Source organism: Pan paniscus, chromosome 3 (genome assembly GCF_029289425.2).
Source record: "Pan paniscus chromosome 3, NHGRI_mPanPan1-v2.0_pri, whole genome shotgun sequence".
In the NCBI taxonomy this organism is placed as follows: domain Eukaryota; kingdom Metazoa; phylum Chordata; class Mammalia; order Primates; family Hominidae; genus Pan; species Pan paniscus.
Window position 1 is genome coordinate 58,823,985 of NC_073252.2, and position 16,685 is coordinate 58,840,669.

General features: G+C 37.9%; 1 protein-coding gene across 3 annotated transcripts in view; it reads right to left on the reverse strand.

Moving 5' to 3' along the window:
• Positions 1-16,685, reverse strand: part of SLC4A4 (solute carrier family 4 member 4) — a 383,761-nt gene that overhangs the window by 305,224 nt on the left and 61,852 nt on the right. For all 3 annotated transcript variants that reach the window (XM_055111447.2, XM_063603791.1, XM_055111446.2), the window contains exon 3: positions 11,126-11,305. In XM_055111447.2, coding sequence (XP_054967422.1) covers positions 11,126-11,305 — 180 coding nt within the window. The remainder of the gene's footprint in view (positions 1-11,125; positions 11,306-16,685) is intronic.

Sequence of the window (16,685 nt, forward strand, 5' to 3'; positions counted from 1 at the left end):
AAAATGCTGAGAAAATATTTTTCCATTTAAGAAGATGACAAATTAGTGAAAGTGACAAAAATAAATAAAAACTTACCACATACTCAAAAAGCTGCACAATTGCCTAAAAGCCAAACTGTAATTGTCAATGTGCTGGCATTTGGCACAGAGTTCAGGATTTCAAGGAAGCAAGCCACTCTTTTATGAACACTAACAGAAATGTCACAAGCAACTTTTGATTAAACTATGATTGTCACAGTATATAGGAATGAACTAACATATGGTATTTTTAAAACAAACTACTAACCACATCCAGTGGTTTCACAATTAAAGAATGGTTCATTGCTTACAAAAATTCCCCTAGACCCAGCTGTCTTCCAAAAAAGTCCCACTGCCTGACTCTGAATTTCCTCTGTCATCAGGCAGACTACCAAGAGGACAGCCTTGGATTTGGTGTGGACGCTCAGGGTAGCATCTTTGTTAAAGCTGGACCTTAGTCCAGCTTTATCTTGTGGCTGAACAAAGACTTGAGGTAACCTCCTATAAAAAGTATAAACTGAATTTTATACTTTTTAAAGTATAGAATTGAAAGTTATATTAAATAATCTGCTAGAAGACTAGGGTATGTTTAAAAAGAAATTTTAGAAAGCTAAAGATATTTATCATATGGTATGCTGGTAATTTTAAAAATCAGGTATTAGGAAAAGGACTAGCATAACTATAAGACAAGGCCCAAGTTTCTTATAGGAGGAACATCTGGTAGAGATGAGTCTAAAACCAACACAAAGAGGTAATGATAACATAAGAATAAAGGGAAAATCGTTAGAGAATCACTATGATCATTTGAAAATCATGGTGAAAAAACTATCCCTAGGAAACTAAAGATAAGGCAGGTAGAGGCCACTTGAAACCGGTTTGAGGATTGGATGTAGAGAGCTGGTCCTATTAAGTTATAGAGAGCTCTATTTTGAGGGGGTAAGATGTTAGCCCTTGCCATTCACCCAGTGATTTTTCTTTAATCTCATTGTCTTTCTTGATGGCATTCTTCTACTTCCTCTGCTTCTTTCTCAGAATAAGTCATCTCCTCTCTCTCCTTTTACTTTCAGTGTTATCCCTGCACTTCCCCCTCTATTCCCTGTGACTGGCCAAAATACAGAAATCAATGACATTTTTAAAACTCAATTGTTATTTAAAAATAAATATAGTCTCCAGGTTGTTTTTTCTTCTTATACATTGCCCTGATTGATTTCTTTTTCATCTGAACTTGTATGAGCCTTTTACAAAATCAAAGGTTCCCCACTCGCACTCAGTCACTAAAGACAGCACCTTCTCTCCATCTGCCAGAAGAGGAAAGCATCTTGGCCACTTCTTCCTCTACACAAAAATGTACAAAGAACATCCTCAAATTTATCCTATTGTATTAACTGCTTAGATGTTTTTACTAATGTCAGAAAGAATCATAAAATAATAGGATAAAAGAGGTTTAAGGAAAATATAGCATAGACAGATTTCCAAAGTCAGTTTCACGAAGAGCAAAAAATCTATAAACCTTCCAAGTGTGGTTGGAGCATGCAAACAATAGCTCAGAAAACTTTCCGCCACACTTTTTGAAAACTTTGGTTAGCATTTGATCTAACTGAAATGGCCACTGGAATGCCAGCTACCTATCTTCAGTCTTTCTTAACCAGCGTATCTTTTGCTCAAAACCTATATTTAGGAATCAGAGGAGCAAGGAAGAGTATTAGCTGTGTCTGTGTGTGGACATCAATAAAAAATAATCTAAAATCCTTTTGAAGCGTTTTTGCCCATCTGCTTGGTTGTTGTTGTTTGTGGCATTCAGCAGTGTCACAAGAAGTAACAAAGTACAATTAGACAAATAATTGACTTAGGATTTTATAGTTGCTCATGCATGTGTTCTGGATACTGGGTGAATCTGCAGTAAATTTCTAGTTATAGAAACTGCTATTTCCATACCTTGGTAACAGAAATTGCCCTATTTTCTGAGGAAAACAACTTCAGCTTTGAACGAACACAGATAGCTAGACAGCCCACATGTTTATTGAACATTTGCATCCAGAAGTCATATTTTCCATTACACTTAAATTATTCCTACCCAAAGCCTCATAAATGAAGTAGAATCAGTTAAATATAATTGCTTTATCTTGTGGTCTTTGTGGTAAAATTTTGATAAATGACAAAAGATAATGTTGATACAAAGTGTTTAATAACCATACCATCACCATCAGGAGTAGTTTCTAAAGTAAGGATATCATGTGCAATGTGTTTTTTTAAATAATAGAATTCTGCTAATTGGCAAATAGCAAAAGAATAGAACATTCCAGTTATGCTCTTGTTTCAGAATCAGTAAATCATAATCCTGACAAGGGTGCTAAAGTCGTCTTATTTCATCTCTGAAAGCAACATGGACCTTAATCTGTATATCTATCCCAGATACACATATAGTACCAACTCTTAAAGTTCTCCATGTAAAAAAAACTCCGTAAACAGCCTCAGTGACACATTCAGTAATTAACAAATATCACTGCCATAAGTAACCTCTTTTATGCTCTATCCTCACTCAACACAGTGGAATATGAACCCTAAATAAATAAACGTAAGCAAAGGCAGGCTTATTCCAACTCAGAAAGCTATACAGTTCTTTAAAGAAATGCTGTCTTATAATATTTTGCATTCCAACACTTACCTTCATGTTTTCAGGCATTTTAATATTTTAATATATTTCCCATGAGAAAAAAAATACACAGGTAGCACTTTTATCTCTGTTTTTAAAACATGGACAATTTCTATTTTAATTATGTACAAATTAGTTATTGCAAATTGTAGAACTACAGCATAAAAAAAAGACTTTTCCTGGTATTCTCTCTTTTCACTGCACCATGATTCAACTCACTCTAGTGGATAGTTCTTTGGTTATTTATATTTTAATCACTTTTCAGTAAGGATTTAGGTTGAAGGGACAGCATTTTCTTAACCAAGATAGTTGTAAATTTTCTTGGATAGACCAGATTATTTTAACCTAATGGGTAATTTCTGGGCATTTTATTTACCTATCCACTCAACAAATATGCTATTGCAGAACATGATTCAAAAGAAGCATGCAATATTGCCTCTGCCTTTGAGTCTCTAATGATAATACTGAAGAGATGACATACATCTGAATGACAGAGGTAAGTCACCATTTGAAGCATTACAGATCTAAGTATCAGATTGTGTGATGTAGATAATATTTGCTGCAAGAGTTCAAAAACTGGGGAAGTTATTATGAGTTCATAAAAATGAACTTAAGGTGGACTTGCTGAGACACAGTACATCTATAATTTTCATTAAACTACATAAAATATTGAAAGTAGCAGAGGAAACTTTGTTACATTGTTGCTTTACTCATTACTTTAAGTAATGATGAGCAATAGAAGGATTGTTTGTTTGCACCGCATGTTCTCACTCATAGGTGGGAATTGAACAACGAGAACACATGGACACACCAAGGGGAACATCACACACCGGGGCCTGTTGTGGAGTGGGGGGAGGGGGGAGGGATAGCATTAGGAGATATAGCTAATGTTAAATGATGAGTTAATGGGTGCAGCACACCAACATGGCAAATGTATACATATGTAACTAACCTACACGTTGTTCACATGTACACTAGAACTTAAAGTATAACAAAAAAAAAAAGAATTGTTGGCTAGATACACAAAACAAGGTCATTTTTCTATTCCCAAAGAAATGACACCCGGGGGGAAAGGGGAATAAATACTGTTTGCTAGGAAAAAAAAAAAAGGATTGTTTGTTTGTTATTTAATTAAGGAGAGACTATAGAACTAATATTTTAGATGTCTGGCAGCCTTGTCTGAAATAACTCCCTTCTATTTCAAGGATGAACTTAACGCTGAAATTCCAAATAAGAAGTATTGCCTTAGGAATTCAAAGGAAGTGGCAGACATAAGAGAAACTTTGAAGGAAAAACCAACAGCGCTCAGTGCATGGCTGGCTATGGAAGAAAAAGAACAGAGAAGGATAAAGGATAACTTGGATCTTGATTCTATATTAACCAGGAAAATGGAGACTCCTTGCTCGCAACACCTCTATAAAAGTGATGAAAAGTCAAGTAAGACTCCTATCCATGGGAAAGTTATTAAAAGAGCCTAACATTCCTGCCTCCAGATTGTGGTCATGGAAGAATTCCGCAGAATTTATTTATAGAGTAGGCCCGTGGTCCCTCACCCCAACTACTTCTGCATTTATGAGTTCACACTCATAAAGCCCTGAATTTAAATCCCTGGTATTAAGAACCCTTGTTCTTTAAGAATTATTTCCTTCTATATGAAAAAATTCCTAAACAGAATACTATTTCAAGAAGACCCTTGCCAATATCTTTCTTTTTTTCAGTGCATTCAAATCACACACACTCACACAAACTCACAAATACACATTCAAGCTTCCTGCCTTGTAAATTTGAATCCCAAACCACAGGATGTGACCTGCCTTCCGCTTAGGTGGTAATGCCTGTGGCAGACAGTCATTTATACCCCATTTACTTCACTAAAGTAAATTTCACACTGAAATTCTGCACAGTATTCTGGTTTCCCCCCATTTTCCACCCTAAGTCACAATCTCTTTTTAGCCCTGAGTACCCCAGCACGTGGAGTACACTAGAACCCTTTGAGGTCTCCTGAACTCATAAGTCACTATAAATAGCAACAACATCAACTCTCCCATGACACGTGTAAACACACTATTCATAACATCTCATGGCATGATAACATGGAATAACTATTAGAATAGAATAGCCAGTGGCAACAAGAAATGAATAGTGTAAAATCTGCCATTTGAAGGGCACTTCAAGGTGACTTCAAGAGAGCTGCATTTCAGAAACTCAAGGCTCTCTAAGAGACTTATGCAGTTAACTGGCTAAAGAAGCAGAAGCACTATGACACAGTCCTCTTGTATTCATCAGCATCACAGAGGAATAAACAACAATTATTTGTACCACACAAAACTCAACATTGTTGAGCCAACCCATTGCCACCAAAAACACAAGTATGCCAAATATTTTTCCTTTCTGCACAACACTGCCTCCAAATTGCTGACTTGTCCCACCCAACAGCCCTTCTTAACCAGATTAATTTCACAAAGAAACACAAAGAAAGAGCCAGAAAGAGATCCTTCCTATAAAAGACAGAACAGTCTATTTGATTTCAGGCATCCAGAACGGGGAATTACAACTGCCGACTACATTCAAGGACACCCTTGGTACACCAAGCCACTTGCTGGTGGCAGTATTCCACAAAAAAGAGCAGCACAAGAGACAGCACCTCCGCCCCTTGAAGTCCTTGTTCCCTTGGTCCTCTCACCTGCCAGCCAACATGCAGACTGACACTCACTGGCAAGATAAGAGACTGAATTTAGGTTGCTTCTCCCAAATATGCCGTTAGGAGCCAAGAGGCAAGCCGACAGCTAAAGCAAAAGAACACCTAGTGAGAATTTGTGGCAGAAAAGACCAGAAGAGCTTAAAGAATAGTGGTTATTGTTTACAAGGAATTAAGCTCTACAGAGTTTTAGCCTCAAGTTTTTGGCATTACCTGTGTATGATGGATAGGAAAAGATAAGCTTGAAGAAGGCAATCATAGTAACTCAAAATAATAACTGCTAACCATTATTGCTGACTATATGCAGTGCTCACTTCATGTTCAGAATACTATGATTAAAATCGATCATCCCCTTTTTACATATGAGGAAACTAGAGCACAAAGAAGTTAAGTAAATAACCAAGGTTACACTGCTGGTATGAACTGGGATTCAAACTCAAGTAATCTGGCTCAAATATGCACTCTTAACCACTCTGATATGCTCCCTTTCCAGTAAAATTACAACACAAGTGTCCCTTCTGAAAAGGCAAACTATAAGTTTTAAAACATTTTTTAATATAAAAAGCTTTTGTACTCAGACCTAAAGACAAAGTACTTCCTCCTACTTATATAAGGTGAAAAATAGAGAAGGGGATGAAAGAGATGGTATAGTTTTATTGTGTTTGTGTTTTGTTTTTTAAACTGGGACAGGTCTACCTCATTTTCATACATTTCCAAAGCCTTTTCTCCTATATATAGATCGATTTTTGAGAATACCAATGGCATGTAGAAAATTAAAGAAACCTTATTTTATGGTATCAAAATTAAGGATCTTGCCTGAAAACATTTTAAAAATCAAGAAAAAGTACAAATGTACCCAGAAGTATGAGGTCAGGTTGGGAGGGGTGTGCACTGGGAAAAGGGGAAGTCAAATGACACAACACCAAATATTCTTGGCTCTTATGAAAAGCTACTCTGTTCATTTACCCGGAAGCACCAAACAAAAGCAGCTGCCCATTTCTCTGTTTCAGTTTCCTGAATATAACTGGATCACCAACCAGCATCCATTGTCCCAGGCTCACAGAACAATGTTCACTAGCATAAATCCGTCAGTTCTGGTACACATCCAAAAAGCTAAAAAAGAATACCACAAGACTGAATGAGTGTCTGTATGGACATACCTAGCGCTATGATTCCACAACGGGCAAGACCTGTGTGTGAGAGGCAGTTAGCACCTCCAAGCATGAATGCATGTTCATGCTTGTCAAGAAATATCTTACACATCAGATCAAAATGCTGAACACGATGTTCTGATTGTAGCTTTGTTTCCTACCATCTTACACATCTTCAGGATCTCTACAGTCACAAAGTAGCCTGTGATGCCCCCATAAGTATCCCTGGACACTAACAAAATGGGAGGCACAGAGGCCAAAACCATGTAGGCTGGGAAGGTGTGCTGTGTTTCCAAAGCCTATCTCAGCCAGGACCACCTTCCCACCCACTTTTTGGGCAACCCTCAGAGGATGGCAGCTGCTAACTTAGAAAAAAAAAATGCACAGTGGAGGAGGCAAAAGGATTATTTTTAAGAAAGAGCACAATCTAACTTTTCTCTCAACCACCCACTCCACACCACCTCCTCATTCCCTTGTCTCTCCTGCTTGTTCTTCCATTTCACTTTCCTTCCCCAGCTTCTCTCTCCCCATGGCTCAGTGCACCACGCTCTCACACACGTTTCCTTCTCTGTGTCCCCAGCTGGGACACCAGCTCTGACGCCACACTGGGAATAGCAGCTGTGAAAGGACTTGGAGCTGCTGCTGAGCTCAGAGGGGGATACGAAGCTAGCTCGCTTCCTCCTCAGAGCTCCAAATGTGTAAAAATCAAACACTCATTTATTTTTTAGAAACCCGGTCTTGACACCAAAGCCATGAAGAAAATAGAAAGCGTTAGGTTATAAACTAAATGAACCTGTTAATTATGCCATCTCCTTAATGTGCCTAAATACTGGAAGATATTTCGTTTACTTCTTATAAATGCCCTTTCATGTTTTTGTAGAGACAGGGTCTCACTATATTGCCATGGACGAAGCACAGCAGCTATTCACAGGGGCAATCATAGAGCACTACAGCTTCAAACTCCTGGGCTCTGATGATCCTCCCACCTCAGCCTCTGGAGTACCTGGGACTATAGGCATGTGCCACGGTGCCAGCTCATGTCACCTTAATATGGCTTCTGAAGGGGGGCTGCCTGCTCTGTGGAACAGTGAGCATTTTTAAGTGTATATGAAAAATTAATGTGCCTTGCGGTTCAGTTTCATCCCTCACCTGTGGTTAACAAGCAGCTCTACACACTTGGGAGTTACCTACCCAGACCAAAATCCCACTTTGGCGATAGACAAAATAATGAGGCACTTTCCAAAGTGGGATAATTAAAAGCGAAGACCAGATTTTATGTGTCAAGGGAGAAAGGCAGGGCAGGGAAATATAAATACGATGTTCCAGGCTTAAAAACAAGAAAATCAGCTGGATCTCTATCTAGGATATAAGAAATATTTAGACCAATTAAAGCAATGCTTACGTCTTTCTCTGTAGTAATTCATTCATTCAGTTACTCCTCAATAAACACATATGAAGACCATACTATGTGCCAGGCATTGTGCACCGCCAAAGATAACAAAGTGAACAAGACAACCTGATCTTTGCTCTCATGGAGTTTACAATCCAGCAACAGCTCAAGACAAACCTGTAAGCTCTCAAAAATCACATGTTAAAACATATATTCTGAAGGAAACATAAGGCGTTGGGAAAGAATGATGAAGGGGAATCTGCACTAGAGAGAGTGTAAGGAAAGGACTCTCTGAAGAGGTAAAATTTAAAAGCCAGAACATACAGGAACAGAAAAACTAACCAGGACAAGAATGGGCTGACCATTTCAGGAAGACAAGTTTGCACGAACAAAGGCCCTGAGGCAGAAAAGGTTTTAGCACCAAGGAACTCCAATATCAATGTATCTGGAGTAAAGTGAGCAAGGAGAGAATGGCACATCACAGGACTAGAAAGACACTGGGCCATGATGCCCAATTGAGGTTTTATTCTTAGGACAATGGGAAGTTTTCAGCAGAGGAAGGACATGATCCAATTTACACTTTATGATGATCAATGGTGCCTCTCTATGAAGAAATACTTAAAAAGCAGAGACTGCTGCAAGAGGTGATGATTCCCTGGACAAAAATGTAACCGCAAAACTGAAAAGAACAGAAAAATTCAGATCTATTTTAAATGTTGAACCAACAGAAATCATTGAAGGATTGCATATGAGGGTGAGAGCAAGGAAAGAATCAAAGGTGACTCCCATCAAGTTACTATTTATATGTGGGCTTTTTGGTTTTTGTTTTTCTCAGAAGTATAAGCATCACATCACGCACTGCCAGACACATGTGGGAACCTTGTCTATGGGACGTGATATGTCTATGGACATAAGCAACTCAAACACCATAGGTCACAGAACGACAGAAACTGTTATGTGGCTGTTCTTGAGAGACAATAATAGTATAGTAGGCAAGTATTTCATTCAGTTTTCCCACAACAATTTTGTCATCATGTTGGTGCCAGAGCCCTATGGCTTCCCCCAAAATCATGGGGTTAAATGTCTTTCTATATCTAGGTGCAAAAACTCTGACTTTTAAACAGAACTGTACCAAATAATTAACTACCAATCCATCAAAGCAGCTGAGGATATACAGCAATTTCTAACAGAATCTTCATGTCAAATTGGATAACTCATATCAAATATGCCAAAGGCACATTAGTGTATAACACTGATCAGCAGGAACAAAACTGTAAAATGCATATTTATAAATAATTTTTTTATGATCACTGAACAATTTAGTCCTTAACAACTGTCTCTCCATAGGATCCCTTCAGAAAACCAGTATACAACACAATGCAGTATTCCCCCAGGAAGAAACCTCTGAGGGGAAAGAGAATGGATTGCCTTGTTTATTTCACATGCTGTATTCAAACTGGTCCCCAAATGCCACAGAATGCAACAGTATTCTATGGTTGATACACATGCGGTCTCAGCATCTTCCTGATCTGTTCATTCCTTATGACCTACCTGAGTGCTGCTGGCACTGTTTCCACTGCCCTTCTCAAAAGCTGATATATAATTTTAATCTCAAAATTCCTGGGCCCATTTGTCTAGGTGAGCACCTCTTTACTTTTTAACATTAACAGTGATGATGCACTCTTGTTCTAATCTGAAGAATGAAAGACAAGTTATAAAAGACGCAGAGAGAGAGAGAAAGAGAGAGAGTAGACAATCACATGCACAATGGACAGAACACTTGACACTGGCTCAGGCCTTGACAGATGGATACAGAGTAAATCAAGATAAATGGTAGTCATTTATTTGGAAAAGAATGTTATCTTTTGTTCCTCCAGACTATTAACTGTGCCATGTTTATGTGTATTTTAAGGCCTTTTCTCAAAACAGACTCCACTACCTTAATCGATATATAAAGGATCCCTTTCAGACAGACTTTCCCCCAGTACTTCAGTGAAAAGTACATAACTTGAGTCTCCTGCCTTCTGGTCCTTCTAAGTCTTAAATTTATTTCAATGCTTTTAATTTAGATTTCACGATCCATCTCAAGCTCCCCTCCAAGCTTCTGTCTTTAATTCGATGGTCCACCTGTATTTCTCCTCTTAGCACCACACTTCTCTAGCTTCCTAAGCCACCTGCTCAGTTCCAACGGTGAGACTATAAAAAATTCACATCACTATGCCTCACACCCTCTTTAATTTAACTCTGTAAATTCACTTTTCAACACCCTTGAGCTGTTCATTCTAATTTGGCCTGTCATCACCTGCAATGACTGAACCCGATCTTTATCTGTGCCATCCATAATGCATTTTATTGCAGGGTCCATATTTCTGCAACTGTAGCAAAGACATGAAGAATGTACAGAGCTCTGCCAACATGAAAAGCTGTCACTGTGTAACTCCTGTTGGGGAATCTTCCAAAATTGGCATGTGTTTCTACTGCACATATTCATTCTCAGTTCAGCCACAATATTTGGCCCATGTAGCCAAATATTCTCCACATTAAAGAAACAAAAAGCAACATAAACATACATCTAAACACACAGCCTATCCTATCACTTGAATTCAAGGGTGTTCTTTGACCTCCTGCTATTCTGCTCTTAGTAACACTTTTATCCAGTGTATGACATCTAATACATTCAACATCTTAACAACTGTGTCACTCTACAGACCTCTCTTACAGGATGATTTTCCACAATTCCTATTTAAATCACTGACCTGGCTCATAACCTGGTTTTATGTCACCTGTAATGCTGACATTTGGTAAGATATGTAAATATATAGACATACATTCTCATCTTCACCTGCTGTCTCAACAGAATCTATTTCTAAGCATAAACAATGCAAAAAATTCTTTAGTCTTCCAGTTACTGTTTATTGCTGTAGTTAAATACCATCTGCAATACTACCCTATTACACATAAAAATGTAGAATACACAGCTATGCCTAAACTTAGTCAGGCCTTTTCTGATCAACTCAGAATCTTACCAGATGACCTCCTAGATTAACCTGCCGGTACAAGCAAAGCATCTCCACAGACACTATCCTTTAGAACAGATTCTAAACATCTCAGTATTACAGTGTCCCTCCCCTTTAGCCACAAGATTCAAAAAGGTGTCCTTCTCAAAGACGTGGGAGTGAGGCAGAGAGAGGCACCAACGCTCAGAGAGTACTCACTGAGAGGTTTTAGGATGCTGCTGCTGGATTCATCAGCATTTTCAATATCTGATTTGTCAGAGTAGTTCTCAGAGATTCTCTCCTTTTCCTTCTTTTCTTTGTGCCCTGTCTTTCTCTTGTGACGTCTCCTTCTCCTGTAACTCTTCGGCACATGGACTCCGATGTAAATGGTATGGTGGCCTAAGGAAGGTACACAAATCACCAGTCAGTTCAAACCACATTCTCTACTGCAGACAAATTGCACAAGATACACAGATCAGAAGAAAATGTCTATAAATTCAATGTTACCATTCTATATTTGGCAAACTCTAGAAAAATAAAATTTCCTCCCAATTTTTAATTAGCTTCAGTGTAATTCAAGCTAGTGGCTGACACTAGGACTCTGTGAGAGTGTACTCTAATTCTGTCCAGATAGACTACTTTTGTTTAGGAAAACCAAGGAATATCAAACTGGAAATCAGGAATCCTTCATGTTTGTCATACTCTGCCATCAATTAGTTGTCTGACCTTAAGCATGTATCTCTTAACCACTCTGGGCCTCTCATCATTTCTAGAAGGAGAGACTTAAACTGGGTAATCCCTAGAGGGCCCTCCAGTTTCAGCCTTACATGAGTCTATGATCATACTGGGTAGGGTTAGTGCCTGCTGGAAAAGGAGCTGCTGGCGCTGCAAAAATAAAGATTTAACTCAAAGTTCAAAAAGTCATTTTGCTGGGGGTAAGGCTTTACATTAAAACTTTTTTTTTTACCTAATCAGCAAAATAGAGACTTAGAACTGGGACAAACTGAGAAAAATAAGACATACTTGGAGAAAAGATTTTAGAAATACTCAAACGTTCACACTAGGAAACAGCTAAAATGAATGTCAGCTACAGTGCCATTCTCATTTTTCTTTTTTCGTTTCCAAAAGTTTCTAAAAACTGGTTGTTGCAATGATAAAAATAAACCGAGCCCAGCAAAAATTGCCTTGAAGAGAAGGGCATGAGGAAAAAAAGATTGTGAAATGCTTTCAGCTCTCTAGATGGAAGGAGCTGCAAAACTGACAAGTGGTATTATTTTTACAAAATCTAATAAGACAAAAAAGAAAGAAACTCAAAGTTCCACATCATTTTTTAAATTGAAAAACTTCTACTTTCACTTTAAATACAGCATAACTTCTGTATTTTAGGAACTACCATTTCAGAAATAATGTGAACATTTTTTTCTGAACTGCAAATTAGATTAGATTTTCTCATCTATGGGTTTTACTTCCCATTTCTGGAATTATTCCTTGATGACAACTTTGCAATGCCACAGCCAGTATCACGTACCTACATGCAAATACATGTACATACAGTATGTATGATACAAACTGTCATGAACTACTTTCCACAGTAACCTACGGGGTATATCTAAAAACACCATAATTGGCAGGGGTGTTTCCTTAAATTGGCAGGCTTAAAAGAATTATATACTCCGTCAGGAAAGATATTCCAGCTAAGCAATGCAGAACCTAAGTGAATGGGTTAGTATTCAAAAGAAGACATCAGATGCTTGAATGAAGTTGGAGGCATCTTTACATAAAGCAGGACCTCCTTCCCAACACACACACAGCAACTCAGCTACTACAAAACACAGTGAAATTCTCCCCACAGAATGTGTGCCAGTGAGAAGTGTATCTATCATGTCTAACCATTTGCAAGCAAATGGTTCTCATGGGAAAGCTATATTATACTAGGAAGTAGGAAATGTCTCAGAAACAATGTGAATTAAGAAACAGTGTCAATTGTTTCCTGTGCTCCAGTTACTGAGGGAGTCCTGAAGTTTTATCTCAAGTCTCAACAATGTAAGTGAACAAAGCCAACCAATTGCTTCAATAAATCAAACACGAAATGCTTGGTTGTTTTCAAGAAAACACACACAAATTAAGAGGTTGAAAAATTTTTTTAAACCTGTCACATTAAATATTTTCTATTCACATTATTAAATATGGCGGCTAAGCAAAAAATGGTAATTAAGCTATATTGCCATATTGATGTTATATAGAAAGATTTTTTAAATAATATTTACTCAAATCTGCATAGTACATTTGATCAAATCATTTAATAGACAGTCTATATGGGTGGATAAGATGCTAAGGTAAGATTACCGGCTAGGAAGTGTCATCATTGTCAATCTAATGAAACAGTTAGGCCAGTTCAGAGAGTGAGCCATCAAACCCTGGAGAGAAATGCACTTGACTTTTTGGAACCTACTTTGAGTTGTCATTATCACATAAGTGGTGCCATTTTGTTCGCATCGTGATGATAGGCATCCTCTCAGCAACAGATTCTGTCTATCCCCATTTCCTCCAACTCCTCCTTCTTGGTTTTCCCTGTGCACTTCCACACAGGTGTGGGAGCTTTCAGAATTGACACTGCACTGTGAAGTGCTATGGTGCCCAGAGGTCAAGCAGAAATGTTGTTCCTCTCAAGACATGCCAAATTTTAGGCATTTTAAAATCAGCTTTACTGGGGTGTAATTTATAAACAATAAAATCCACTCATTTTAATGATACAGTCAATGATTTTAGTATATTTACAGAGTTGTGCAACGATCGTCATAATCCAATTTTAGAACATTTCCACCAATCCAAAAAGATCCCTCATATCCATTTGCAGTCACTCTCTGTTCCCACTCCTGTCTAATGCAACCACTCTTGACCATTTTTTAAAACTCTTAGTGATGGCCTCTGCAAAGCTACCATTCTCTAGTACTCATATGGCAATGAACTTTTTGTAGACATCCTTACAGCACAATAAAATACAATATTCCCTGGATGAGGAAGATATTGCCTTCCAACAACTGCCAGAGGAAATCAAGCCACTGAGCTGAGCAATTCAAAACTTAAAGCATCCTCCTCCTCTCACACATGATTGGTAACTAAATTTTCCTTTTCTGTCTTGTGTTCAGGTAGAGGACAAGGAACATAGTTCCATGGTTAAGCAAATCTTGAGGGGCTCAGGGACAGTGCTTTCTGCTCCATCAGTTACTTCTCAGCCTCTCTCACTTCAGCTTCCTTGCCTATAAGAAGAGAGCAAGATAGCCTTGCTTTGGTGGATGGGGTAATATAGACATGCTGTCTCAAAGGGACAATCAAATACTTAATAAGCTATATGTGCCAAGTAACCAAAACACCGAAAGTAAAATGAGCTGCAATGGAAGCTTTCTCACTGCCCCCACAGAATACCTGTCATCATGATCAATAGAAGCATCATTACTGTTGAAAATATGCTATGATTGATGAGAACATCACATGTGGATCTCAATATTTATTTTCATTAAAATCTCTTTACCTGTTTAAGGGATATGTCATGAAGACTGATGACTATTTTTAAAATTATAACTCATAAAATGACTGCAAGCTCTTAGGGGAGTCACAAAGCTGAGGATATAGTATTGTTTTCCCTGTAATATGAAAAGGAGAAACTTGACAGACAAGCTTTCCAACCTAGCAAGGGACTACAAAACAGTAAGACCATTAAAGAATCAGGGATAGTTAACCTGCTTCTTATACAGAATTTTTAGGCTAAAAAAAAAAATTCTCCACTAGAAAACTCAGGAAATACTGCTTCCAAAGATAATGTAAAAAGGAGGAGTGGAAAAAATTTTAAGAGCTATAATGTATGAGGAAGAAGTGATTGTTTTAAATGTTATCAAAATAAATGTTACATTCTTGCTACTGAAACTTCATGAAGTAAAACTACTGGAATCTACATTTGACAGTGTTCATTTAGGTGTGCTGTCAAAGAGCATTCAGTCCTTGATTTGGCAGTGGCTTCAGTATCATGTGTTCAAATAAATACCCTGCATGCCTTTCTCTGACAGATGGTGCAAGTTCCCAACAAACTCTAAATATCTTGGGAATATCTCCCAATCCGTACCACAGCCAGTACTACTGGAAAGAAAACATGGCTTTCCTGGGGATCTCTGAATGTCAGAAATGATCACTACGTGATTCTTGTTTCTTCCCATCCTTACATGCTCCACCCCAGTTGCAAGTAGGAAGTACTATGATGTTAACTCATCCAATTATCCCAATTCCTGAAATATTTCTAACCTAACTTCATACTTCTCATAGTTGCTACAATGTTTTCTGGCAAACAAAAAACTTACACTTAGTAACTCTGGAGCCATTCAAATTAAGGTGGCTTTCACAAATACACATTTTGCTACCAAGGATGATTTAACACTTTGAAGTATGAAAACCTTCAAGCCAGAAAAGGGTTTTAGATCAGCCAAACTACAAATTCTATAGCTGAGTGGATGGTTAACAACATATGCCTCTATATGTAAGATACATCTATTAGCTCCTTCCTGGGAAACATGTTGCTGTGTTTACTGTACATACAGATGATAGCAACTATTTACTGAATGCTTACAAGCATGCCAGGCACTGCGAGGTGTTTTATATCTACCTCCTCATGCAATCCTGCTCCTATCCCCATTGTACAGGTGCAAAAACCACAGTTTGAGGAAGCCAAGGACATTATAACCAGTTAACTTTGTATGAAGTGTTCTCTTCATAAAACCCCACAGGAGAAATATGTCTCTGTTCTCAGTATCAAGACTAGTAGAGTGCTTCATCACTACTTTGATGGTGTGTTCTGTAAAACATACTATATTGATATCATAAATTTAATAACTTATTATGTCACCTTCCTCATTGGCTGCTAACAAGAGAATAGACAAATTTTAGGCAAACCCGTAGTGAGCATATAGAGTTTCATGATGTGCATTTTATACACAACCTCATTCTTCCAACTTTTCAACAGTTACTTTCCCTTCACCCTAAAGCTTTTTGGAATAAGGTAGTATATAATTTTTTAACCTGATATGTCAGTACTGTGTTCTATCTAAAGGATCACCAAAGGACAGGTAAAATCTTTACCCAGAAGTCTACCTTTCCCCACCTCCCACCATCCATCCCCTACCTCCAGCCTCTTACATACATCTCTAATTAAACACTGAGGGATGTTCCAGATTTGATTTATAGCCACACTCTTACTCTTTCAGCTGAATTTCTGTTCTCTCCAGTTCAAAGCAAAGATTCTACAACATGCAGCATTTTATATACTTCTTTCAGAACTAATCAGCAATATTCCCAAAATATGAGTTAAATACTGCCTTCCCTGGCTTATCTAATATAACCTGGTCTTCTGCCAAGATGCCCAAGACATGTTGTAGCTATTGCCAAGAAGAATGTAGGTAGAACAAAATTAAGAGATTTATTTTTTTTTATTAAGAAAAGAAAAATGTAGAAGAGGCAGAGACCCTGGATGAGTGACAGATTATAAAAAGATGCTGCAAAGACTTTACTTGTTGGACCAAAAAAAAATCTCAGTTAAAAGTATATGCATAAGAAAACTTAAACCAAACTATAGTATCAAGTCCAGGCACAGTGGACACTGTGTGGTTGACACTTTTATTTAACAAGAAATGGACAAGTATGTATAATCCTAAACACTTTAATAAAATACAAGTGATTTTTTTTTTTGAGACAGAGTCTCGCTCTGTTGCCCAGGCTGGAGTGCAGTAGCACG